The following is a 27,497-nucleotide window of genomic DNA, read 5'->3' as shown; positions in this document are numbered from 1 at the left end:
ACCGCAAGTGTTATTGTTAATTCATTGACTATCAATAAAAATTATAGCCTATTAGTTTGCAAGATATGCATAATTTAATACATCTTTTTTTCTAGAGGTCTGTATTATAATAACTCGGTATTGCAGAATTAGGATGTTTTGATAATAAAAATGGTCCTGGCTAATGAAACAGCTGATCTAAGTCAGTAACAAAGCTACAAAGATCATCTCACACTATTCTGCTAGTACTAATAATTTCATATTTGGGTTAAAATACGCACCTAGGTAGCGTCCCCATCTCAATTGATATTAATACTGATATTGTGAGTTGGTGATGCAATTATAACCTAATTAATGGTTTTTAATAATTTAATTTTTTAATTCAATAATCTCCACTATCTAATAAATTTACAATAACAATCTAACGTGTTTTCAACCTTCTCATTAAACACATTTTGAAACCTCCGCAAACATACGAGTATGAATTGCCAGTCGTTTCAAGGTCAATTAATTATCCCCCAATTATGTAGTAAAAGGTTGTCGTCCTTAAGTTTGTGTGTTTGGTACAACAAACAAGTCAACAATCCTTGAACTATTTTAAATGTTTGAAATTGATCGTTTTGGTGAAATACCTTGTGGAAAACTAAGTATTCACAGTTTGATAATAACTAATTCTATTCTCATTTCAGATTACAGGTTGTCTTTATTTGTATAACAAGCAAACCTTGTTATAAACACGTTGTTTTTAAAATAACCCATCACAAACATCTAGGAGCGACAACCGAGGGAATAATGTCTGCATTCACTTCGTTCTAGTGAATGGCGAATGAACCTAAGGCAAGATACAAGAAAGTCAGAAAGTATTTCACACTCGTCAAAATTCATACCTTTCCTTTTAGAAATTCAGAACAGCCATAAGAACAATGTGGCCATTATGATATTACTGTATTCGATGCAATCAAGGTGTGGGATTAACATTTTTAGGCGATTTCATTATTTTATTTGTCATTCATTATTGTGCTAAAATGGCCTAGCCTAACCTAGCCCAACTTAAAATATCATACTGTTTTTTTTGTTTATGTTTTTTATACAGATTCATCAAAGAATCGTTTCTAGCCAAACAATCTTAACTTAAACTATATGTAGATTAAGCTGGTAAAATTGTATGTGCAGTTTGAAGTATATAAGTAGGTATTCACTTAAGTAAGGTACCTCATGTCATTCATCAGATTTTCAATCAATAGCTAAAGTGACCACTCAATCATTGCTTGCTCCTACATATTAATATTTTATTTTGAGTTTCATAAAAAACGGTTTATAGTTTACATTAGCTTGCTCTTTTAGTTTATCATGATTATAACTGTTTCGTGTAGGGGAAAAATATTTTCCCGCACTCTGGTTTGAATAAATACAGTAGTTTACTTTTATTCTAAGACTGAACCAAAACTCACGTGATTAGTCTATAGTTTTCTACTTTGATCTACAGTCACAGCTTATACAGGACACTTAGTAAAATTAACATTCCAAAAGTGCCAAGTACATAACGTGAAATAAAATTTGCTATGTCACCTATTCCTAAACCTGGTCCTCCGGACACATACTTCATCAATCTGCATAGGCTACTTACTTATTGAAATACTCTAATATCATATTCATAGCTCGACTAGGAACGCGATTTCGTGAGCAGTTAGTTGGATACGTCGGTAATTTCAGACATCCTAGTATCGTCGGCGTCGCGTAGCGCCTTAACACCTCCGCTATTAACGATGATTTGTACAAGTTCTGGCTCCATCTCCAAGGCCACTGGCCAAGGGCGAAGGCCTAAGTGGCGCAGGAGGCCGATGACTGCGGTTGTGTGGTTTGTACAGCTTGTGGTAGCCAGTGCAATTTGAGAACGGGAAAGTTGTATTCAGGCTGAACGAATGTGTTTATTCGTTTTAACATGTAAATTAGGGGTTTTACTTTAACAATGTAATAATGGAATTTTTGCAGTACGGTCATATTAAGTGCAAGGGACACCAATGGTCTGTAGCCAAGTTGAAAGTGTGAAGTTGCAATTAAAAAAAACATAGATTTTAGGAAAGGTTGATCCTAAAATTTCATAGTTACAAAGTCAAAGCTGGCTCTTTCATTGTTACTTCATCAGGGCCCACAGGAGGGAATAGCCTACTCAACATGCTAAAGCTCGCAATCGTTTAATATATTACTTTTAGTTTGAGCCAACTTGTTCCTACTTGCATTTCAAAGAGTAAGAGTATTAATTAACCCACACTTGCAGAAAAATATTAAACACATCCCACTCAGGAAGCTGCGTACCTAATCAATTATCAATCATTGAGATGGTGACGTCTCCTAAGTTCGTATTTTAACCCAACATAAGTGAAGGGTGAAGAATAATGTGAAATGATCTGTGTCGCTTTGTTACTGACTAAGATCAGCTGTTTCACTAGCCAGGATCATTTATTTGAAGCCCAACGATCAGGGAAAGCTGCTGATATATCGAAGATTACATCCCTGTGTACACACTGTCCATTAAATAGCCAATCGTAACATAATCCAGATTGTATTCAGTGAGATCTTATTATACCTTAGCTAACAGAAAGTTTGGAATGGTATCAACATTTCTTGTAATATCAGCATTATTAAACGTCCTTGACTTTATTACAGTGGGATCAGAACAATCCTCTTTTATTCTGCATTGCCTATAACACTTTTGTGTGTTTAGGAAAATAAAATATTTACCCTACTGAAATAAAAATTTGAAGGAAGCTCCTTTGATGATAAGTTTTCATACCTCCGGAAACATAACATTGACTAAAAACAGCCCAACACTAACACTAAACATTCATTGGACTCCACGACCATTCAATTCATTATGTTACACCATAATGATGCTTTCCATCACTATGGTGTAACACACTCCTAAAATTTTATTATTTTTCAGTTTAAATAATTGTCTTCAACCACTCTGCAGAAAGCTACTTTGGTCGACCGGCAGTTTTGCGAAGACAAAAACAAATTTCGCCGTATTTAGTTTCGGGGAAAACCACCTCTGACGCAGTACTTAGTATTATTAGCACTGTATTTTTCCAATGCATCAAGATGTCTTACAAAATTCCAATTTTATTTCGGAACATCCTTAATTAAACTCGGTTTGCTTCAAAATTACCATTCCCGTTGATTCACCTATCCACTACACAGGCTCTAGCCTAACCTAACCCAACCTAAAATAACAAAAATCTTAAAAGGATTTGTAGATTATAGCATTTCATCCTAAAACAAAACAACAACAAAAAACTTAGTGGTAGCAAATTAATGGAAAAAATCACAAAGACGTATTCTGTTACAATCACAGTCGGCTATAATCAAAACGTATCCTTTCAGCAAATTATAAACCTCATAATCCAACCTTGAATTATGCGTTCCTTGTTCCTAGGACCAAAATATACTAGAATTTAGAGAACAAAGAAACAGCTGGGGACTAAGACGGGGTTAGCTGCACTTCCGGTTACTTTAATCTTTGAGAAACAATTCAATTGTTTGTGAAAGAACAAATTACTTTCGTGAGATTTGAGGTTTCACTTTCTTGTTTAGTCAAAGCCGAGTCAAGTCCTATTCGTCTTATTTCACAACGCAGTGACCAAAAATGTCTTAAGTAGGTAAATGAATCAGTTTGACGCCATAAAATATTTCATTATAAGTACTGCCTAATTATTATTATGCCTTAATTCTAACAAGGGCAAGATAACGGTGTGTTGTTGATATATTTGTCGATATATGTGCAATTCAATATCTTTTAGTAAAAAGTGTAGTATTCCACGATTCTTGTATTTATGCTTTGTCTTTAAATTTTGATGCATGTAGTTTATGGTCCAATACTTGCAAAAATTTATTTGAACTAAATTGTTTTTGAACTGTAAGACAAAAAATTATCAACAATTTTACAAATTTGGAAATTTTTCTAAAATACTTTTTACTCAAATCCTCAAATTATTATAGACTAATCAGTCCCAAGAAGCACACTAAACTATATTAATCAAATTTCCTTGTTTAACAAGCAATCGTTTTGCGGTACTTATGATGAATTTATTCTATATCGGATTTCTACATCACATTTTACACAATTTCCACGTAAAGTCTAACAGTCGTTATTTTAGTTTTTTATTGCACAGGGTGTCCACATTCTGGAAAGTCGGGATAGTCATTGAAAGTCATGGAATTCCCCAATGATGGATGGATTTGAGGGGACCATTCAATGCCCTAGTCTAGTCGTTATAGCATTTTTCAGGATTTTTCCCAAATTTTCGACAATTCAATTTATTACAGTTGTATTATTTTATGAGTTTTGAGTTTTTTTTTGTACATTGTTGTGCCTATTAATTGTACTCCATTGTTATCTGTTAATACATATTTCAGTATTTTCTGTCAAATAAAATGTCTAGGCAGTATTATTCGCGTGTGTACGTTATAGTATAATTTTCGAGTAAAGTTCGTGAGTCATGGAAATCGATGGTAAATGGTCATGGATAGTCATGGAAAGTCATGTAAATTAACGAAAAATTTTCTCATACGCATAATTCGTCCATTCCATTTCCCACTCCACAAAACTGAAAGAAATTAATTCACCGATATTCAACTAATTATTTATAACAATTTACGATTAAATTTGCCTCCATAATCCCTACTTGAAACATATTAGACATGCAACACAATACACTATTCTATTCGAAGTTACCTGTGACAACAGCCTGTATAGGTGTCGGCTGTTCCTCTGTGGACCTGTAGAGAGGAGCGATGCTGCAACACGACATGACGATGACGCGGGTGTACCTTGACTGGCTGACTACTGGTCAGTCTGGAGTCCCCTCCTACACGGCGACCTTGAGTCCTGCCGGGGACCGCGGGGCGAGTACCGCATCGTGTGCGCGGTGTTGTTGAAATGGTGAAACTCTTATCAATATAATCAAGTGTTGCAACTGTTATGGATCCGTATAGATTTAACGTTATCTGGAGGGTGCAAATCTTAGATATTGATAGTTAAGTAAACATTCCCACGAAGTCTTAGAAATAAAAATAACCTGGATTTAGCAACTGCAGGAGCTGTTGTAGAATATTTTTAGAGAATTATACCCAAATATTTTCACTTAACTGTGAGGAGAACACATTGTAATCTCTAAAATAATTTTCATCACTCCGTAACGAAAGTAACTATTTTCGATAACAGCTGACATCAATGAAAGTAGTCGTTTCCTAAGCTCTAATTTAGGGCGAGGGAAAATCGATCAGCTGATTATCTCTATATTTACTTTTTCCCTCGCTCTCAATTAGTTCTCCATTTTTATTCTCTACGCGCTAGTGTTTGTTGCAGTTTAATTTAATGATTTGAATCAGCTGTATGTATTGTTAAAAGTTGTTTTATTCTTTTATTTTCATGTATAAACAAAATTTATTGAGAAATATACATAGGTTTCCTGTGTTTCTGTATTTTTGCGTCGTGATGAAAAGTATCGTTCATAACTCGTACCGAAAGTTATTATCCGATATTTGCTCCATTATTCCCGTCCTCGGCTTTGCCTCGTATGTGAAAATAGCTCTCACATACTCGGCTTCCACCTCGCACGTGAATTTGGGTTTTCCTGTGTGAGGCGAACTCACACAAAAACTTGAGCGCGCGACGGAAAATGCCACTTTCGGTCCTAGTAATGAAATATACTATTTCCCTCGTTTAGCATAGAACGAAAAACTAAGAGAAGAACTAGAAAGAATTGTTAAGCTTTAAACTTATAATGATTTTTTTAAGTTAATAAATTTGTATAATTCTTGTATTTTTAAAATAACGATTCAGTCACACTATATGAGAGGCTAATTTAACTGGTTATGGTTAAAACACCCCCGTCTGACCAAGTGAATTTCCATTTGTCTGATTGGATTTTGTTAAAATATTTCCTTCAACTTGTAGGATTTATTTGCTATTTAAATACCACTAAATTGTATTCTAGGTTTGCTGCTAAAAGGGAAGAAAAAAGTGTTTTTTTTTTATGTTCAGAGTACTTAAGTATGAAATAAATTAATTTGAAAAATGTCATTCAAATATATCCATAGACAAGCAAATTACAACAGTTTTTTCTCCGTAAGAATAAAATGGGACTTTAAAATGCACATTTAAAAAATTAAATCCGTAATCTGTAATTCTATAACAGCGCTTATAGAATAAAGTATAAAAAGTATACACGATGGTTTTGATAATAAATGGGTATTTTTAAGAGTAAACATTTTTTTAAACCCTATAACACCCTTGTTTTTGTGACTTGATCTTGCTGGTTTGTGAACTCTTTCAAGTGTATCCACACAGAGTGTATCTCTACTCGTTTGTGCCAAATTTAATCAAAATTGGACCAAAATTACTCGAGTTATTGTGTTCACAAACACACTTTTAACACAGAGGGTGAATATTGTTAGGTGTCCAGTATTTATTTCAGACAAACCCTTCTTACAATTATGATATGAAATGTTTTCCCATCAAAACGAAGAATGGTAAAAATTGTTTTTTGTTTTATACTAAATGTACCAAAAGCAGAGGTTAACCAGTTCAAATCTTACAATTGACAGATACAAACATATAGCGTATATATACATATATATGTATATACACATAACATGGGTGTATAACATGTATATACATGTTTTAAAGCTATTTTTGATACAAACATTATGGATTGATCAGAATTTGGCTATTGTTATTGTTTTTAAAATGGTGGCTCTTTATGAGGAAAATATTGTACTATTTTGAATATATGATGTATTTTTATTCTGGCCAAAATTTCAAATTCAGGGTGTGACAGAAGGGAAGAGCAGACAACACAAAGTATTTTATTATCAAATTATTGGCATATCAAATGTAATCATATAACCCATGGAATTATTACTTTGATTGGAATCTGCTTGGGAGATCTGGAGAAAATATGAGAAAAAATACAACTTTCGATGCATTTATTATAAAACATTTTTTACATTTAACAAACACTCTTAATTACTCACACGTTTTTCAGCTACAACATACAATAATTTATGTTAAAGTTATACAACATAACTATGAATATATATAGAAAACAAACAATGAAAGGTTACTTAAGACAACTGTGTTATGATTATTAGCGAATTTCCCATATAGGGAATAAGCTATTACCGTAGTACTCATGGTAAGACCTGGACGCGGGACCGATTTTTTTTTTCGTTTTGAGGTCCCTAGAGGCCAAAAACACCATCCGTTCAAATTCATATATATATATATATATTTATATATTTATATATTTATATATTTATATATATATATATATATATATATATATGTGTGTGTGTCCGTTAGCACGATAACTCAAGCAAAAATGATCCGATTTTGATGAAATTTGGTACAAACGTGTAAACCTACGTTTATTCGAACGAGTTTGCGATCCAGCATGATCGGACCATGGGAACGGGGGTTTACGGGGGGTATTATGGGGTAAAAATAGGTTTTTCCCATTTTTGACCCAAAAAACATAAAATTTAGCAATTTCTTTCCAAACCATTTTGTAGAGCTTAAAAAAACAAATAATTTAGTATATTGAAGCGTTATTATGCGCCTAATGGTTACGGAGAAAATTCCAAAAAATTGTAAATTTAAAATTCCCATGTTATTCTTATGGAGAATAAGTAAACTGTTGTAGTTTGCTTGTTTATGAACATATTTTGATCAAATTTGGAAAATGTTTTTATTTCTTACTAACTATTAACATTTTACAAAAAATTACAGTTTTACCCTCCCTGATGCAGCAAACCTAAGTACTTGTTAAACTAATTCTATTTAAATAGGGAATAAATGTTATATTTTTAGTAGACATTTCAGTGTAAATCCAGTCAGTCAAATGGAAATTCGCTTAGTCTGCAGGTTTGCTGCGGCGGGGGTATTATTACTTTTAATAGCACAGTTTCAACACAATGATTATAGCACTATTACCTATATATTATGAACTTAAATTGATATGTTTATCTAATGGTTAGCAAACTTTTTTAAACATACATTCATAATTTTTCTCATCTTTACTAAGTAGCTTGGAAAGACATTATTATAACTTCTAAAGATCCTTCTCACCGAAAACTTTTATTTCTGTAACAATAGCAAAGGAATATAAAGTTAAATGTTTAATTCTTTGAACAATTCTACCTAATATTCCATTCCCATGGTAAAGTTGTAGCTGAAGTAGTTGCAGTGAGCTACCAAAAGAATGTGCTGATGTTAATTGCTGATTTTTGTCCAATATGCAGATTTTAAGTTAAACTGATAGGATGGCTTATTGTAAGCTAAAGCATCTTTTATGTAACGTCTGACTATTTCAGTAACAAAAATAAGGTAAAAACAGAATTTTAGACCTAATAGAATTAAATTTTTTTTACGCAATATGTGACTGGCTCACACAATTACATTCTTTTTAATAAAAAATTGGTGCCAGCTGGTCCATATAGATGGGATGTCTACTATAGTATACAATAGTCAATGGTTCAACCGAGAAGATTAAGAATTTGTAAGACTTGAACACACATGAGGACGCTATGGGCCCAAGAAATAATTTCGCCCCTCCCTTTTCTCTTCCTTAACCTAAAATCTCTTGCCCCTTGGACCTGGGCCCGTCGCGCCCATTACTGAAGCGGCCCTGCCTTACACAAAAATACTGCTAAAAAGTTAACAAGCTTCAACTATTATCACAGATAGAGGTTTGGTCTAAGCTAATCAGCTGTTATGCCAAAGATTCAAGTATCGTAGCTATGCTGGCCTGAGTGCCAGCAGTGAGAGCTACGAGCCACATAAGAACCAGGAAGAGGTTCTTGTAGAGGACCCAGCGGCAAGGACCCATGTAGTCCGGGTCTTCCCAGAAGGTGACAAGTTCTATGAGTGCCGGAAACAACAGACCCAACGTGGAGTAGCAGATGGCACCTACCAGACCTACGAAAGGCTCTAGCTCCGGCACTATGGATGCTACGCAGACTGAAACAAAAATAAATGTTTCTGAACTCGTTTTTATTGAGTTGTGTAGAAAGAATAGCCATACTTTATATAAAAGACAACAGACAAATATATTCCTGCATGATGGAACATGTCTTCTGATCTGACCCTACCTGGGCCTTAAACTATTGCCCAGACCCAAGGTAGACGAAGGGTCAGTAGACAGGTTGCATTATACAGTCTATAAGGACATGAGACATTTAGATATATAAAAAAAAATTCTCAATGTATGAATGCTGAAGTTAACCTAAAATTAAATTAAAATGTAGCCAGAATCCTAACAAATACCAATCCATCAAAAGTCTTTAAATCGTTTGATAATCCTGCAACTTAGGCCCATATCATACGAGCGCTATCGCCATTGCGTTGATGCAGTCGCGTTGATGCCACTCCAACCGCAGTGGGGATCTTATGGAGCTAGTCATACAGATGCTAATACCGTCGGCGAGTCCGAGTCAGCCGGACGCTGAGCGCTGTCAACGTGGACGGTCGCGTCAGCGACGCAGCCTTTGGTAACAGGGGAACCCTGTCGCATTTGCCACGCGACTACTGGCAGAACAACTGAATGACCTTTTTGGAGTAACCATCATGTTTGACAAAGAAAATGTATTTACATACAGTTGAAAAATTTCAACTTAGATGAATTTGTCCTGTGCCCTGTCGACAAACGTGAAGAAAGCACAGGATGGGGTCTTGGATTCTTCCGATAATAATCTTCAATAATGTGCAAAAGGCTTATACAATCCAAACGGATGGTGTCCATCCTGGAAATAAAATATGTGTCGCGACTGCAAATGCGCCTGGAAGACGCTACCTATGACAGGCACTAGGCGGAGACGGGGCATGGATCAACTCGACGCATTCGCCGTCACGTATGACATAGACTTTTTTGGGCACTACCTCGACGGCAATAGCGCTCTTAGCCTTACAGTTTCCAGGCTCCAACTTCATTGCAATAGGATATAAATGAAGAGGTGAAATAAGTTGCCTATGTTATAAAGATAATAACTTGAAGTTTTCCCAAATTACATCCCTTGGTCTAAAAGAAGAGAACTCACTGTCACTGAAGCTTCCATTCACAACTACTTTACAACCAGCTTATACATTTATACAAATAAAAATGTTACCTACAATGTCAAATTTATTTTTTTATTGCTAGATGGCTAACTGACATCTTGTTTATAGTTTAAAAAGATATATTTCATACTCACTGCTACCAATGATGAGGGAAACCCTCATGACGTAGTAAGCGATTGTTTTATTCTCTTTTCTCACTTTGGATTCAAGTTTACGCCAGACAACTTCGCAAGGAACGCAGAAACACAGTCCAAACGAGAACAAGACATTGAGGCACACCATCAGCTTTACCACTTCTCCTGCACTGAAAATTCAACATTCCTTGCTCATCAAACTTGCAGATAAATTGTGACAAAAAGAAAAAAACTATTGAAAATGTATTACATTGTATGAGGTAACTCTGAATATGATTGACTTTACTTAAATGTGTTTACTTTTTGTGTTTTATTTATTTATTTGACTCTATCCCTCCCAATATATATATATAGGTATATATAGTTAATACCTATAGTTATACTTAAGGTAAAAAATGTCACATCTCCATGACTTCTGTTTTTGAAAGTATAGATGGATTTTTTTCTAAGAGGTCAGTGGCCTCTTTTACCCTGTGTTTGCCCATCTACTAAGTAACAGATGCCTGTGCATGGAACGTATTCAGTAAAGCAAGGGCTGACGCTGACAGGTAAAATACAAGGGTAAACTGTACTGATAAAAAGTAGTGGCAGGTTTCGAGCCCACGACATATCACTGCCTTTGGCCCGAAGTCTGTGGCGCTACTCACTGAGCCACTGACTCAATAGATAGAATTAAAACTATGGATATGATGGATATTAAAATGGTAATTTGTATCTAAATCCGATGCAGAGGGACTAAAATAGATTGTTTGTCAACAATTACCCAGACAATACTGGAAGGTACTACTGTCATAAACAAATTACCAAATGAATTCCTGATAATTGCTTTACCAGCCAATTAGTTACAATCAATTTGTATGCTAATTACTCTCAGATGTTGTGAAATATTCAGCATTGATTGTTCCAATAATGCCTTACTTTGGGATTTCCAAGGCCTTGCTTAAGTAGACAAAATATTCACGCTCTGCATTCCAACAAATTGGTGTTTAATATACGCCAGGACCTTTGATCTTCGACTTTAAAATGTTTTACAAGTAAATGCTGCAATTACCGATTCTTGTATTTACATAGAAGTATAAGCTTACACTGTCTTGCCGAGATTCAGCGTAACACTGCCCTCAGTTGCATCTCCGTAACGAAGATACCCGAAGAAGCCCATGATGACATATAAGAAGATCAGGAGTATCATGGAGGCATTTAAAACTCCAGGGCAACCAAGGAAATGCTTTGGTTTTTTCATCACATTTTCAATTGGGAATACCTGTAAAAAAACTATATAATTATTGGATTATTCTCCCAATAATAATGAGCATAGAAGCGTATTTAAATCCTACCAATATTCTAACCAGATGTTTGCTAATTGTTCTATTATTTCTAAAATGCCTTCTAAAAACTAGTTTTTATTATTAGAAACTGGACCCATGTCCTTGGTCATTGGGCTTTTAATTTATTGTCCAGCATGGCTAAAGAATAGCTGGGTCTTTGTCGTTAACAAAGACACAATTCATCTTGATCACATTTTACGCTCATCCTTCACTCTTATTTGGTTCGATCCCTAATCATATCCCCAAATAAATTTGTAGTAATAATAAATTAGTGCTCCTGAAAATCAATTTTTTTTCTAAAATAAATATATATTATATAACTTTGTCAATTATATCATCTATAACCTTTTTTACTCTCGGTAATTGTTGTAGGCCTTTGATGTTTGTTAAATATCCTGAATTAAATTACTCATTCACCAGTTTCAATAAGGTTGAAAAAAATTTCGTTACATATAAGACAATTTAAAAACGTAAATACACCATCCCCAATTCTCAATGCCAACCTCAATGCAGCTTGGCTACTATTGATAAATCCATTTTCCAATTTATATTTACTCACAGAAAAGTAAGGTACAGACACATATGGTACACTCAAATGATATCTAGCACTAGTCACTGGTGTCTAGGGCAAAGTCCAACACCACCCTCCACCCTCATGTACTACAATGCTCACGATGAAGACCCGGTGCCAGGTGCAATAGAAATTCCTGTACAGTATTTGTCATTCAAGCTCTTCCTTGCTCGTCACAAGTAGGCCTATATTTCTGGCACAACATCCTATAGCTGAAAGCGCAAGTCCCATAAGAGAGTTTGCTCTTTACCTTACTTGTCTGTGATTTACTTCCTATTACTACATACTTTGAAATTATTTAGAGATAAGTAAATTCAAACCTCTGTTCAAAATGTATTTAAATTTACCAATTATACTTACAGTTCCGATTCCCTCCAAGGCGAATAACACCGTAGCGTAAAAAAGTGGCAGTTTCTGAATAGACGTGAATGCTGGTCTTGAGTCAATTGGAGGCAGATCAATGAAGACATCGTAGAGTACGAAGGCACAGCCAAACAAAAGACAGAGGATTGCAATGAATGAGAAAGGCACGAGGTACTTGATGTAGCGAACACTGCCGACGGGAATGATAACTACTGCGGTCAGTAGAACGTAGTAGCGAGAGTTCAAGCTGACGTCTACGTATGTCTCAATCACCTGTGGGATATCAGATTTTTAGAAAGTTTAAAAAGCAGGTTAGACTGTTAGTGGGGAGGCAAATATAGTAAAATATGTAAAATAACAAAGTTGGCTCACCCCGAAAGGTAACCGGTGAACACTATGCTAGATGATATTATATAGTAGTAGAGATGATATTTTGACCGGTGTTCACTCTGTATGAGTGGGACTCTCTTTTCTGGACGCCATTTTCCAAAATGGCGGATGTCACTGTTTGATCTTTGTATAACTCGAGCAAAAATGATCCGATTTTGATGAAATTTGGTATAAACGTTTAAACTTACATCTATTCAAATGAGTTCGCGAATCAGCATGATCGGACCATGGGAGTGGGGGTTTATGGGGGGTTTTATGGGGTAAAAATGGAATTTTCTTATTTTTTGCCCCCAAAACACAGAATTTTCCAATTTCTCTCTAAACCATTTTAAAGAACTTAAAAAAACACAAATAATTTAGTATATTAAAGTTTGTATGTACCATTATTGGTTACGGAGAAAATTAAAAAAAAAAATAATTTAAAATTCCCATGTTATTCTTATGGAGGATATTGTCAACTCTTGTAGTTTGCTTGTTTATGGATATATTTTGATCAAACTTGGTAAACTTATTTATTTATACTAAGCTATTAATATTCTACTAACATTCACACTTTATTAGCCTCCCTGTAGCAGCAAACCTAGGTACTCTTTAAACCTAATGCTATTTCAATTCAACTAATTTAAAAACAAATCAGGCAAATGGAAATTCGCTTAGTCTGCAGGTTTGCTGTGATGGGGGTATTTTATTCTTGACATTTCTTCCTAAACCTACTGGTTCAGGAGATTTAAAAAGCAGTTAGTTAAAGTTAGGATTTCCTCAATGATAAATACATTGATCCGTTTTAACTGTCACCCTAATGTATCCCGTTGGGCCGTCGCACTTTTCTATATATACAATTTATCTTCTATTTTTAAAAATAATGGAGTTATACTATTTCCTCCTCATTGTCCTGATTTGAATATATATTCTTACATTTCTCTAGAGAACATCCACACACTTTGAGACATACAAACAGCTCATTCAGTGCGGATGTACTACAGATTGTTCTCGATCTAAGTGTGTGTGTACAATAAACAAGCTACCATGTCTCAAAGTCCTGAAATATATTCCTGGATGTTCTCTAGAGAAATGTAAGAATATATATTCAAATCAGGACAATGAGGAGGAAATAGTATAACTCTTGAATATATATTCTTTTAAATGTATACTAAAAGGTGAGTTAGACCCTGCACAAAGAACCTTTTACTAGTGTTTTCATGTTTAATGGGAAGAAATATAATTATTTATGTTTAAAGAAATATTGTTGTAATAACTGACAATAATTAAATAAAAGTTAATTTAATGTCTGATTGTATTGGGGTCCATTATTTTTAAAATAGAAGATAAATTGTATATATAGAAAAGTGCGACGGCCCAACGGGATACATTAGGGTGACAGTTAAAACGGATCAATGTATTTATCATTGAGGAAATCCTAACTTTAACTAACTGCTTTTTAAATCTCCTGAACCAGTAGGTTTAGGAAGAAATGTCAAGAATAAAATACCCCCATCACAGCAAACCTGCAGACTAAGCGAATTTCCATTTGCCTGATTTGTTTTTAAATTAGTTGAATTGAAATAGCATTAGGTTTAAAGAGTACCTAGGTTTGCTGCTACAGGGAGGCTAATAAAGTGTGAATGTTAGTAGAATATTAATAGCTTAGTATAAATAAATAAGTTTACCAAGTTTGATCAAAATATATCCATAAACAAGCAAACTACAAGGGTTGACAATATCCTCCATAAGAATAACATGGGAATTTTAAATTAATTTTTTTTTTTTTAATTTTCTCCGTAACCAATAATGGTACATAAAAACTTTAACATACTAAATTATTTGTTTTTTTAAGTTCTTTAAAATGGTTTAGAGAGAAATTGGAAAATTCCGTGCTTTGGGGACAAAAAATAAGAAAATCCCATTTTTACCCCATAAAACCCCCCATAAACCCCCGCTCCTATGGTCCGATCATGCTGACTCGCGAACTCATTTGAATAAATGTAAGTTTAAACTTTTATACCAAATTTCATCAAAATCGGATTATTTTTGCTCGAGTTATACAAAGATCAAACAGTGACATCCGCCATTTTGGAAAATGGCGTCCAGAAAAGAGAGTCCCACTCATACAGAGTGAACACCGGTCAAAATATCATCTCTACTACTATATAATATCATCTAGCATAGTGTTCACCGGTTACCTTTCGGGGTGAGCCAACTTTGGAATTTTGGCCATTCGCCTCCCCACTATGTCAAATATTGTGAGATGATCACATCGTTGAATTGGCAAAAATACTCGCCGTTGTTTTGATGGGTTTAGCAATTGATCTTCACTTTAATTGAACTGCCGTAACAAATCCTAATGTTAACTTTTTTTCCAGTTTAACAACACTGTCATCTCACGAAGAACCCCAAAAATATAGTTTAAAAGTGTTCAGCATTGGGCATGCAATCGGTATACTCATTTTGTTTTGAAATTGAACATCTTAAAGTATGGTTGAGTTATTTATACAATTATATTTTGGGGGTTGTGTTGGGGTCATGTACAGTGTTAGGAATGGATATAAATACAGTGCTTTTATGTAGATTCAATATTATTCTTAAGTACTTTAGATGTGTGCTTTAAGTTTTGATTGCATGGAAATTAATGGGCTGGCACATGTGTTCTTTCTCTTGGAAAAGTTGTCGTGTAATCTATCCCAAACACATATCCTGAGACATTTTCCTGGGATTTTTTAGAATGTAATTTGTTTTAGATGGAGCCATACTTATAAATGCCTAAAACCTTTTTAAACCCCAAAACCAATGCTAAATTCGAGGGAGAACGCGGCGGAACAGAGTTCCAGTACCTCTCTTTTGGAAAGATAAAAATATTGGTATAAATAGGTGCATAAATAGCACTAATTATATTAAATAGGTTACAGTTCCATCACCTCAATTTTCACAAATCGAGCACTGCCCAAAAGAGTTTTAATTATCGCCAGCATCATTGGATTCTCACCCACAGACGCCGACCTTTCATCAATATTTTATTTGTAAAATTATATTAAAAATTTTTATATTATTTTTAAATAAATATTAACTTAGTTAATAAAGTACTTACCTGTTTAAAAGATGCAGCAATGAAAACGATATACACAGTGCAGCCGAAGTAGTACGTTATCATCAAAGCACTGTCCACAAACTCCCTAAAAACATATGTTTCCATGTAGTTTAAGATATTGACATTCAGTAATATAAATATGTTTCATTCAAGTGATCATGTACCATAGGGTAATTTGAATCAGGTTTATTATATTGACAATGTATAAATACCAAGAACTTGATCTTATAAATCATACTATTCACACTCAGGAATTCTATCCTACAAAAAAAAGGTAGCCACATTCTCAAAAGGTTTCAAGAATCAAGCCACTACTTCCGTTGGAGTATCCCTTTGATCCTTATCTTTTCTCAAATGTAAAAAAATTACTCTGCAAATAATTGAGTCTTAAATTAAACTATAGACAAATAGAATAAATATAGACTGTCAAAGGAAGGTTCCGCGATATGCCGCTCTCGGGTACTCGATTTGCTGCCGTCGTCGGCTCCTCGTCGTATGTTACCAGCAGACGCTGCAGCGGTGTGCGCTGTAACTACACGGCATTCCTATCGGTGTACGCTGACGGTCTATATTTATTCCATTTGTCTATGGTTAAACTAAGCCATTTTGAATATAAATTTTTTTTTTAATAATAGTTTATTATACTCACCGAACAATTACAGAGTATTTCCGCAGCCGTTTAGGTCCAGTGGCAAAGGCAGCCTCAGCTGTGGCCGCATATCCTAAACTCGGCTGCTTCACTTTCTTAGACAGTGTTTGGGAACAATATACCTTAAAAAATAACATATTATGTTTTTGATTGCTCACCCAGGGGGTGGTAAAAAACAGCAAGGTTTAGTTTAAAAAATTGAAAATTTTCTTGATACTTTGAGTTCTTTTTTATAAGACTATAATGAATACTGGACATTGTGATTGAAAGTTTTCCGAATAAACTTTTCTCTGACAATAACATAGTTAGTTATATTTATTAAACTTATTTAACTACTAGCAGAGTACCCGTCTTTTGTACGGGGTTGGCAAATAAGTATAAAATGCTTATTGCAATTATACTCGATCTTTGCGTTTGGGATGTGAGAAAACACGGTTTGAGAAAATTTGCTTCCTCAAATTTACGGTATGCGATAGAATTACACATCTACCATAGCCATAATGTTCTACTACTTCACCTACACAATAGAGAAAAATAGATTATTAAAAATTCGCAAAATATCATAAATTATTCATGAAATTAAAAACATATAGCTGTAAACAATCCTACTTTGACAGTTCTCATTGTGTATCACAGTTTTTTGTTGCTGCTTAGTTCAAATTAGCTGTTTACATAAATAATGAAAAAAATAATAGTGCTGCACCCTGTTGGTAACTCTTATAAATTTTTAATGCTTTTGCATATCATAGAACCAACTCTTTTAGTTGAAACAGCTGTCTAAATTCTTTAATTCCCTTTAAATATGAATACTCATAAGGTTAACATGGGGAACTGCAGAGCCACTGGGGCGGAGCCCAAAAGGATTTTTGAGATAAGAATATGCCTATATGTTAATCGGGAATGTGAGCTGTCATCATGCCAAATTTCAGCCCAATCCGACCAGGATTTTTCGTGTTTACTTGTCACAAACATACATACATCCATACATCCAAACTTTCTCATTTAGGCCCTATAATATTAGTAGGATTTTGCGTAATTTTCTTTTTAAATAAAATTGCTGTTTTTGGCATTTAAGAATGGTAAAAAATATGTAACAACCATTAGAAAATCAGCCCGGCCAGCCTAACAATATAATTTTTGCTTTCAAGATTTTCAGATGCTAAGCATGGACACCTATGGAGATAGGTAGACATCATAGGATAGCAATGATGTACTATATTAATTGTATCTACAGCTACTAACTATTGTACCACAGATACCATCAGTAATTGAGTAATTTAAAACCTCGTTTGAGCAAATAAAACAATATAATCAGAAACATTAACTCGTCTCCTATTTATATAACCAGTCATGCCCAAATCACGAAAGTAACCCTAAAAAAATAATAGAAACAACATTTTGTCAAAACTAGCAGTCAGTGTTACTGGACATGTACTAGACACGAAACACGAGCTTCAAAATTTACAATAATGGGATGAGAAGTCTACTTGTGTTGGTTAGTCTAAGGTATAATTAAGCCAATAATTTCCCTATCTAAATAATGGTTGGTACGAGAGGTGTTGATGGTCTCCTATAGGAAATACAGAAGATATCTTACTTTTGGACATAGCTTTTTTAATTTGAGACATCTAAAAGAGGTGATGCAATAAATTTATAAACTACAACAGTGTTAACCATGAAAACATTGATGAGGGTACAGGAGTGTGTGATTAAGCCTCTCAAGAATATTAACGGCTTACAACATACTTAAAGATAACTTCTATATGAAAATGAATGGATGATTCAATATTCAATGAGAAAATATCATCATTGTATATCAGTTCTTCTTTATCAAGTAAAATGTTTATTTTGTCAACAGAATATGTCCTAGTTCAATCTTTTTCTGTAAATTTCATCCCTTATCCCATTGTAACCTCAACGTCCACACTTTTATTTCACAGGCGCTGAACGTAGTAAGATGTTAAATGTAAATACTCACCAATATATGAACACAATGAGTACAGATGACACCTATAAATATGGCACAAAAGAAGCTAACCCAAAGACCTCCGTTCTTGAAGGCGACTGGCATTGAGAGTATTCCTGAGCCGAGACTGCCTTTGATCATGTGGAATAAGGCACCAGAGGTCCTGGAATAGACATTAATTTTAAAATTGTTTACGCCACACTACACTGTTTTAATGAACTTCCCACACAAGGATGGGAACTGTCGAGAAAACAGATGTTTGCCACCAGCTTCATCCAATGGGGTTTCATTACATAGGTAACTACTGTACTGTAATTATTTTTTACCGGACACCAACCAGCTGATTATATTTGGCAGTAGGTGGTTATAAACAAAAAAATAGCATCTATTAGAGGTTGTAGTGGTTTGTTAGTAATTTACTCAGTGGGAATATAAGGATTTGTACAGATTTTATATTGTTATAAGTTAGCTTAAGGATAGTATGGCGTAAAATATTGAATGAGACTCGTCCAAAATGTGTTTACCAGACTCGTATGGTAATCCCGCACTCGACTTTGTCTCGCATGGGAATGACCACACTTGTGCGGTAAACACATATTTTCAGAACTTTCAACGTAATATACTATTACATATATTTTTAATTTGTAAATGTTTACAGAATACAGGTACAGTATGGATGTATCAAAATGTGTTGAAAGATGTTTGTTGCCATGTTATTTGTTTTATTATTTGTTGACCAAAACCTTATTCTATTGGCAATTTCATTGACCATCTACTTTGCATCCCTCTCTATAGAATAGTAGTTTATAACTCACCCTAAAGCATGTTTAGGATCTCTGTGTTCACTAGGGATGTAGTCAGAATTTGCAGATTCTAGTCCTGCTAGTTTCACCCTGAAATCACATCAATGTATTGTATATCACGTCATTATAGTACCAGAGTTTATGGAGTTTAATTTGTCAATTTAAAAGTAAATCAATTAACAGAAATCTGAAAACTAAGTGTCATCAATCACACATCTGTTGTAGATAATCTAGAGATGAATACTTATAATGAACCCTAGTCGAGCCCAGCTCCGGCCCATTGCATGCCAGGTTAAGCTAGTTTTTAGAAACTGCTAGTAGTTAAGCGCTCAGCAAGTCAGTCAGAAATTCGATCGCCCTCCCAGATATTTGAGTGGAGGGGGAGGTGCTTTTAGTGGGTATACCAGAACTGGTGAGTCCCACACCACCCTCAAGGACCGAGGGTGTGCGTAATGTATTTTACACCTCCCTAAAAAAAAGCACTTTTATCATCAATGTTTTTCTTGTTCTACATAAAACAAAAAAAATCTACATCAATATAATATGACTATATGGGCCTACAACACTGTGGACAAAGATGCTGAGGAAAACTTAGGACATTTGAAAATAAAATACTGTGAGTGTTGAAATTTTTTTAGTAGGATCATATTTGGGCAAAAAAATGATAATGGAGAATCAAGCAAAACAGGAAAGTATGGAATCTGGTTCAAGCACCAGACATCGCTGAAGCAAAAAGCAGATGAGGGATCCGAGATGGACTGGGGTTATAAATGGCGGGGATAAAGTTTTATTGAAAAAATAACATGTTTTGAACACCCCTCCAAATGAGTGTATGAATCAAGAAAAAAAATATAAAAAAATAAAAAAATGAGAATGTTGTGAGTTGATTAATTGCACAGGATTACGTACTTCCTTGGAGGCAGTTGATTGGGCAAGACTAAACACACCTCCAGTGCTCGATTTGCAGGGGATTTGCCTGAACATAGTTCCGGTACCTCTCTTTCGGAAAGATAAAAATATTGGAATAAATAGGTCAGTGGCGGATCTAGAACAGTCACAAGTGAGGGCAAACTGGAGGGTTCGGTGGTTCCAACCCGAAAAATTTGTGTAAACTATAAGTCTAAAAAATGGCAGTTTTATACCATTTCTTTGTCCAAAGTTAGTGTGACAAATTATTTTACGCAATGTGTATGCCCGAGAGGGGGGGGGGGCGGTCGCCCCCTTTGCCCCCCTCTGGATCCGCCACTGAAATAAGTGAAAATCACATTAAATAGGTTACAGTTCCGGCACCTCATTTTTACTAATCGAGCACTCTGGTCTTAGGTAACAGAACCATGAGGGTGGGTTGGTTATACAAAATTTAGGCGGTTTAGGAAAGGTTTCCTAGGTTCCCCCGACAATTTTTTACCTCAATATATAAGATTTTCAGGTGCCGACTGTTTCAAAGCTAGGGTGGATGAAATAGCTTCCCCTCAAATCTCATATATTTTGTAAACGGAGTATGGTTGATAATGACATGGGAAGAACCCTCAGCAATATGCGAGTCCCTCTAAACATGTATTTTACCTGGCATTCAGGGGCACTCGATACTAACTGCTAAGGGTGTAAATGTAGTCACACTACTAGTTTCGAGTCAGATTGTTATCAAATTAGTAGTTCGACAGTCTATTCTGAACTTTTGCACAATTACCATAATATTTCATAAGAAAACATAACAACACTTACGTGGAACTTGTAATGTAGGAGATGGATTCCACTTCCCCCTTCTCTGCAATGTGTTTTCCATTCTTGGTCATCGTTCTGTGACAAAAATAAAAATATGAAATAATTGTGATAACCAGTAGCTAGCATAGTTTTTAAAACTTTTAAAAGAACTCAAATAGAACCATAAATAATGTGAGAACTAACAAACGTTAGTTGGTAGCTTTGAAATATAAGATGATTGAATATATCTCAGATAAAATAAGATAATGGGTCCATTCTTATAGTGGACAGTTTACCTGCTTAGCCCAGAAAAACCAACAACACACATAAAGATTACTGAGATCAAATTCCTAAAAGCACAAATGGTTTAATCAATTCTCCATGACTGATTTGATTTACAATGATATACTTATCATTTACTATCCCAGATTAACAATAAAACGTGTTTCTGTGAGGCTTAACAGGCTTAGTACATCAAGTAGGATTACACTTAACAGTTATCAGTAAAACCATGGTATCTTTATGCTTGGAAATATATGGAGAGTATTGCGATTTCACTCAAGAATTACTCTAAACACCATATAATAGATCTACAAACACACGGTATCAGCAATCTGACACATACTTTCTCCCTAGCTCGTCAACAACCCTTAGGGGTAAGCGGTGGGTGTAACTATGATATTTTATGGGGAAAATCACTAAGCTGCAATAACTTGTGAAGTGTAATTTTTACACTTGGAATTGTACCATTTTATTTAGAAATAAAAGGACTAAACTAAAAGGACTTACACAAAAATTATTCTAAAATTGTTTTACCGTTCCATTTGATGGGTTTTCATTTTAAAATCACCATAAACTAAAAAAAAGCGCCTGAAGATACCATAGATAAGTAGGCCCTACCCAATTACTTAATTTAACAAATGCACCACTGGTGGTAGCGTATAGCTCTGTAAACATCCACAAACACACACACACACACACACACACACACACAGAAATCACATAAAAATCCACTTTTTGTGCTTATTTTTAAAAAAAACTTCATCCATATACTAAGTATAGGGGGAGAAAGTATAACACACCACATCCTAGAATTAAAATGGTCAAAAGGTTGCCGGTTCGATCCTGAGAAAAGCTAGTAGCTTTTTGATGGTTCGAAACTGGACCCAGCTGTTCCTGATCATTGGGCTTTAAATAAATGATCCTGACTAATGAAACCGCTAAACTTAGTCAGTAACAAAGCTACACAGGTCATCACACACCATTCTACATTCATCCTTCACTCATATTTGGGTTAAAATATGCACCTAGGTGGCGTCCCCATCTCAATAATTGATTGATTGATTGATAATTGATTGATTGACTGATTGAAAATAGATGCTATTTGAAGATACTACTTTCATACACTGTCTGTTTTTGTGTTTTCATGTATAACAGAACTTTGTATATGATGTACCCTGGTAGCTAAATAAAGATGATATAGCCAGAACAATAAAAATAACATAATGACATTCCACTATTTACTCATTTTGTTATTATTTTAACTGACATAGCTTTTGAAACTTTGTTAGAATATTTTTGTAATTCTTGGTATTGAGGTTTGATACAAAACTAAATAAAATTACAATGACACTAATTAACACTCGTTAGTATTATAATTTTTTTATTAAAATTTGAAACAAGTCATTGAATAAGTACTGTACAGTACTGCAACAATTATTCTTCACTGAAAATACTAAATGGAGCACAGTAGGCTACTGTTTTCCTGAATACAGTTTAACAATGTTTCTAGAACCTGAACATTCCTATCAAGAAGTATGTTTCCATAAATGTATCAAGTAAACTTTTAACATACTTAACATATACTTAAGTTTACAGTGTATTACAAGTTGACAACAAGATAAGTAACATACCTTTTTATCTATTTGCTTACCCAAGTAAATAACAATACTCACATAGATCCTTACAGAACAGAAAACATATTACCTCTGAGGAAGAAGAAGGTGATATAAGTGAACAGTTATTTCTCAGTGTTAGAACCTGTTTACCATCTATCACCTCACCTTCCCTTTCGCTTTCTCTCTCCATCACTGGGTGAACAAGTCTCCAACTCACTTTCTGACTCACTTGTTTTTCTTTTCTCTTTCCTCGTCCATTCTTCATTATGTAGGCTACCGGTTGATCGGTCATTCAATAATTGTTGCATCCATATCCTGCATGGTTGATATTCCATGCTTTTAAAATAACAGCTGTATTTGGAGGATTGTAAGTCAAATTATTGGGCTTCTGTGTTTTTTAGCTGTTCAAATGTTTAATGATGTATACTTTGATCCTGGAATTGATGATGTTGATGGATAGATCCCGAGCAAAATTCTCGACTTACCATCAATGAACCCTCATGGTTTTAAAGTATTCAAACAAGCCCTGCACTCCCCTTCATTCTACCATCATGCATTCTCTCTTCATTATCAATAAATTATGAGATCATTCTTACAAACCGGATGGCAACTCTTTTTTTTAAGCTTTAACAATTCTCACAATCCCGCTTCCTTGGTTTCTGATTAATAATTCTAGATATTTCAAAATGCAATACGTACATTATATTGTTATGTACATTATGTATGATACATTCAATATGTACATTATGTATTATGATACATTCAATATGTACATTATGTATGATACATTCAATATGTACATTATGTATGATACATTCAATATGTACATTATGTATGATACATTCAATATGTACAATACTTACAATGTGTATGCGTGTGTACTTTGTTAGATTATGTGTGCAAGAATAGAAAATAATACTAGTCAACTCATGTTAGCCTTTGAAATATTAATTTTGTTTCTGCTTTTGTTTTATTGGAAGTTACTTTTGTAATCCAATGAAATCTATCAAAACCAGCTTGACTGGGGTTTAAATAAACTGGTTTGCACTAAAATATTCAGTTGGGAAATTAACTTGTGTGGGAGATTCAGCCAAATGAGTTATGAAACAAAAATATATCATCTTTGACTAGGCTGTGCCATTGAATTTGGATACTGAAATATAAGTGGACATTCCATCTATATAGACCAGCAGCTGTCACCAAATTGTTATGCCAAAAGTTGTGAGCTAGTCACAGATTGCACTAGTGTCTAAAATTTAATTCATACCTTATTTGTTGTTCCTGAGATAGTTGACGGGATATAAAAGAAGCTATCTTAAAATAAGTCGTCCTATCAGTTTGACTCGGTGTAAAATTATGCATATTCGATAGAAATAAGTAATTTTAATCAGCACAATCTGGCAATGGATCACTTCAACTATGCCCATTTTAAATTTAAAACCGGCGACAACATTGGGGATAGAACGTCTTGTTCTTGAAGGTTTTGCCTTATGTTTCTTCATGTAAGCTTACTTCATCAGTGATATGATTAACACCTTAATTGTCCTGTCTTGACTTGACATTTATTATAGAGAACAATAACTTGTTAAATTATAATTTTATAACTTTGTGTAGTCATCTCTATTTTCTCACAGTTGATTGATGATACTCTTAAAATAATTTTATTTTTGTATACAATTTCGTCCTAATTTGTTTTATACATTCTTGAAGTGAGCAGTGTTAGTCTTTCAAATTTTAGATTGTAAAATTTTTGCATTATTAAAGTGTCTCTCTAAAACTCGTAGTTTTCAAAATAAATCTATTGTTCTAGTCTTATTTTTCCAGTTTGTTTGGGGATTTAAAAGGTTCCTAAAATGTCAAAGGAAATTTGTGGTGGCCTGGGATATACCAATTACTTCTATTTCGTCTAAAAAGCTATAAAAAATTGAATTCAAAATCTACATTTTTTTTACTTTTCACACTGTAATTTTAATTTTATTTTAGAACTGCTGATTTCAACTTTTTCAGTAGCAAGGCATTGACACTTATACTTAAAAGATTTCATGGCAGAGTTTTATGTTGTAGCTGGGCAATGGGGGGAGGGGATGTTATTAAAGCAATGATCATGGAATCTAGGATTCATTGCATGTAATAATTATTAATTCAGATTTTCAATTTTTCTTAAAAACCTCTTTACAGCTCTTACCTGTTCCTCTTTGTAAAGCTTAAAATAAATACTCTAAACCCAAGCCATTCATTATTTCTTTTCTTTTTAAATTCAAAAGACCTCAAACTTCTTTAGGTCAAACACAAACTTATTGCAATAATCAAACCAAATTATACATTATTAAATTAACATCTTGCTAGGATAAATTGAGTTTTTAGTGATGTCTCAAAAATAGTATTATAGTATCAAAATAGTATTATATTTATATCAGTACTTGCCAGAGGCCGAAAGAGGGTCCCTGTAGGAGTCAAGTTGCCATCTCACTGAAGTTGTCAACTCCAGATAGGCCTAATTAATTCACCTGATAAGCCTCTGAGGCAACAGTCTAATGTTGTTTCATAGTTCAGTTTCATTCCTTAGTTCCATATTCATGATTTGTGTCTTTTTCATTTGAAAATTCTTCGCACCAAAACTGAACACTATTATACGACACTGAACAATTCAAATACTTATGTCATCTAGTTTGTGTATGTACAGTTGTTAGTGACGTGTAATTATATAACGTTTACGGTAATTGTATTTGGATACTACCATGTACAGCTTAATATCTTTCATTTTGGGTGTACAGTAGGTATAACTGAAATTTTATTTGTTATTTTATAGTGTAAAGATCAGCATGAGCTTGGGAAGATGGTGATGAACTGTTAAGTTTTGTGCTTTAAAGGCTTGTTTTATCAATAAGGGTTTCTATGTAAAATAGCTTTTTACCTGTTCTACTTAATTGATTTTTACGATTGAGGTATAATTGAAAGCTATCTAGAGGAAGGATTAATAGTAACTAAAAAGCTTATTTTCCCTTAGGTCTTAATTCCCTAGCGTTTGGTGTATTTCTAGAGTAACCCTTTCTAAGATCCACTCATTTTGCCGATGTTGGCCAACTTATTTCTTCATAATGCCTTTAAAGTAAATTTTAATTCTAACGCTGATTCTTCAGAAAACGGTTAACCAACACTAACAATTGAATTATTTTAATTGTTGCAAATGAATAAAACAATATTGGTCAGTCACTATCGAGTAAAATAAAAAACCATGTTGTTAATTTCAATTTCATATTATTTCAAAATATCTATACAAGTAATATAATTTTATAATTTACACAATAAACAGCTGTTTTTACAATATTAGTATACAATACATCAAAAATAAAATACTAACAAAATACATACCGGTACACGTTTCAACAAAATATTAAAAATTACATGAGTTAGTCTTATGCAAGGCTGTGGTGTTGTAAGTCAACGTCGCAACGGCATACCTATTGCCATAGTAATAACAGAAATAACAAAAATGTAAATATAAACTATAACCTTTGACTATTAATACAACAACTATATCCAGTAGTCAATGCTATAACTATACAAACTGTATATATTACTGCCTATACTGTCCAAAAACATATAAACTAGTACAACAGCTGTTTCGGTTTGTCCGGACAGCGATGTTGTAACTTTATTCTCGCCGCAGCCTTGTTAAAGAGGAGACTGTGATTAAGACGATATTAATTTTACAAGTCGTAGAGAATTTATTAGTAGATTTTAAAACTGCTGCTACTTGATGTTACAATTTTTACAATTTTTTTTTATTGTTTGCTCTTATTATGCATCTCTTTAATGAGTTTCACTTCATAAAAACCTGTTTGATAGTGTATTAAAACTAAACTTTTTGTCTCAAATTCATTTTTTGATTTTTTTTTCCCAAACACTTGGTATTTTAAGTATGTATTCTTAAAACATGAAAATCTGGCATACAACCTTTACATAATAATTAACTAAAACAAACTGTGGTACAGTAAAAAAATACACAGATATTTACAAAATAAATACTTTTATAAGGAGCTCAAGGTTTAAATGTATAAGAAACAGTAAAACTACAATCATGTACAGACAGAATGTGTTCTGAATCATATTCATACACAGTTAACAATTTTGAAGTTTTTTTTCAATGTTTTTTTTTTACTCAATTTTAAAACAGTATTGGTTCGTGATCGTGATGTTTGAAATAAAAACATTGTGATTTTTCTCACTATAACTTTTTCTGTGAACAATAATTGGAATCATTAACAATTCTAAAAGCTTCGGCTATGGAGAGGAGTAAACATCCTACTCCCATGTTTAGATTTGCATCTTATAAACTGCACATCCAGCTTTAGAATATACCCCTACCTCAGCAAACCTGCAGACAAAGCTAATTTCCATTTGCCTGATTTAATTTTCAATTAAATGTATTTAAATAACATTAGGTTTCAAGTACCTAGATTTGCTGCTACAAGGAGGGTAATAAAGTGTCTTTTAGTAAAAGATTCATGGCTTA

The 27,497-nt window shown here is 33.9% G+C and overlaps 2 protein-coding genes across 3 annotated transcripts in view; both read right to left on the bottom strand.

Moving 5' to 3' along the window:
• Window positions 1-4,869, bottom strand: part of LOC128988500 (beta,beta-carotene 15,15'-dioxygenase-like) — a 31,476-nt gene extending 26,607 nt beyond the window's left edge. Inside the window, exon 1 of the mRNA XM_054409842.1 lies at window positions 4,715-4,869. Coding sequence (XP_054265817.1) covers window positions 4,715-4,790 — 76 coding nt within the window. The 5' untranslated portion in view covers window positions 4,791-4,869. The remainder of the gene's footprint in view (window positions 1-4,714) is intronic.
• Window positions 4,870-8,067: 3,198 nt separating this feature from the next.
• On the bottom strand, window positions 8,068-23,065 carry LOC128988501 (proton-coupled amino acid transporter-like protein pathetic). Of its 2 annotated transcripts, none has more exons than XM_054409844.1 (10): window positions 23,039-23,065; window positions 21,105-21,179; window positions 19,392-19,469; window positions 18,589-18,739; window positions 16,611-16,732; window positions 15,962-16,046; window positions 12,487-12,762; window positions 11,316-11,491; window positions 10,231-10,400; window positions 8,068-9,001 (listed from the first exon to the last, which is right to left on the bottom strand). In XM_054409844.1, the coding sequence occupies exons 2-10, from the start codon at window positions 21,173-21,175 to the stop codon at window positions 8,754-8,756; spliced, it is 1,377 nt and encodes a 458-aa protein (XP_054265819.1). In that variant the 5' UTR covers window positions 21,176-21,179; window positions 23,039-23,065; the 3' UTR covers window positions 8,068-8,753. The 2 variants fall into 2 exon arrangements, with proteins under 2 accessions (XP_054265819.1, XP_054265818.1); XM_054409843.1 differs by lacking the exon at window positions 23,039-23,065 and adding an exon at window positions 21,380-21,464.
• Between the last annotated feature and the right edge of the window lie 4,432 nt (window positions 23,066-27,497).

Source organism: Macrosteles quadrilineatus, unplaced genomic scaffold (genome assembly GCF_028750875.1).
Source record: "Macrosteles quadrilineatus isolate MER2022 unplaced genomic scaffold, UCM_ALF_1.0 Scaffold_3__2_contigs__length_128488019, whole genome shotgun sequence".
NCBI classification, from domain to species: domain Eukaryota; kingdom Metazoa; phylum Arthropoda; class Insecta; order Hemiptera; family Cicadellidae; genus Macrosteles; species Macrosteles quadrilineatus.
The sequence above is the reverse complement of the archived record's forward strand: the minus strand, read 5'-3'. Positions and strand labels throughout refer to the sequence as shown.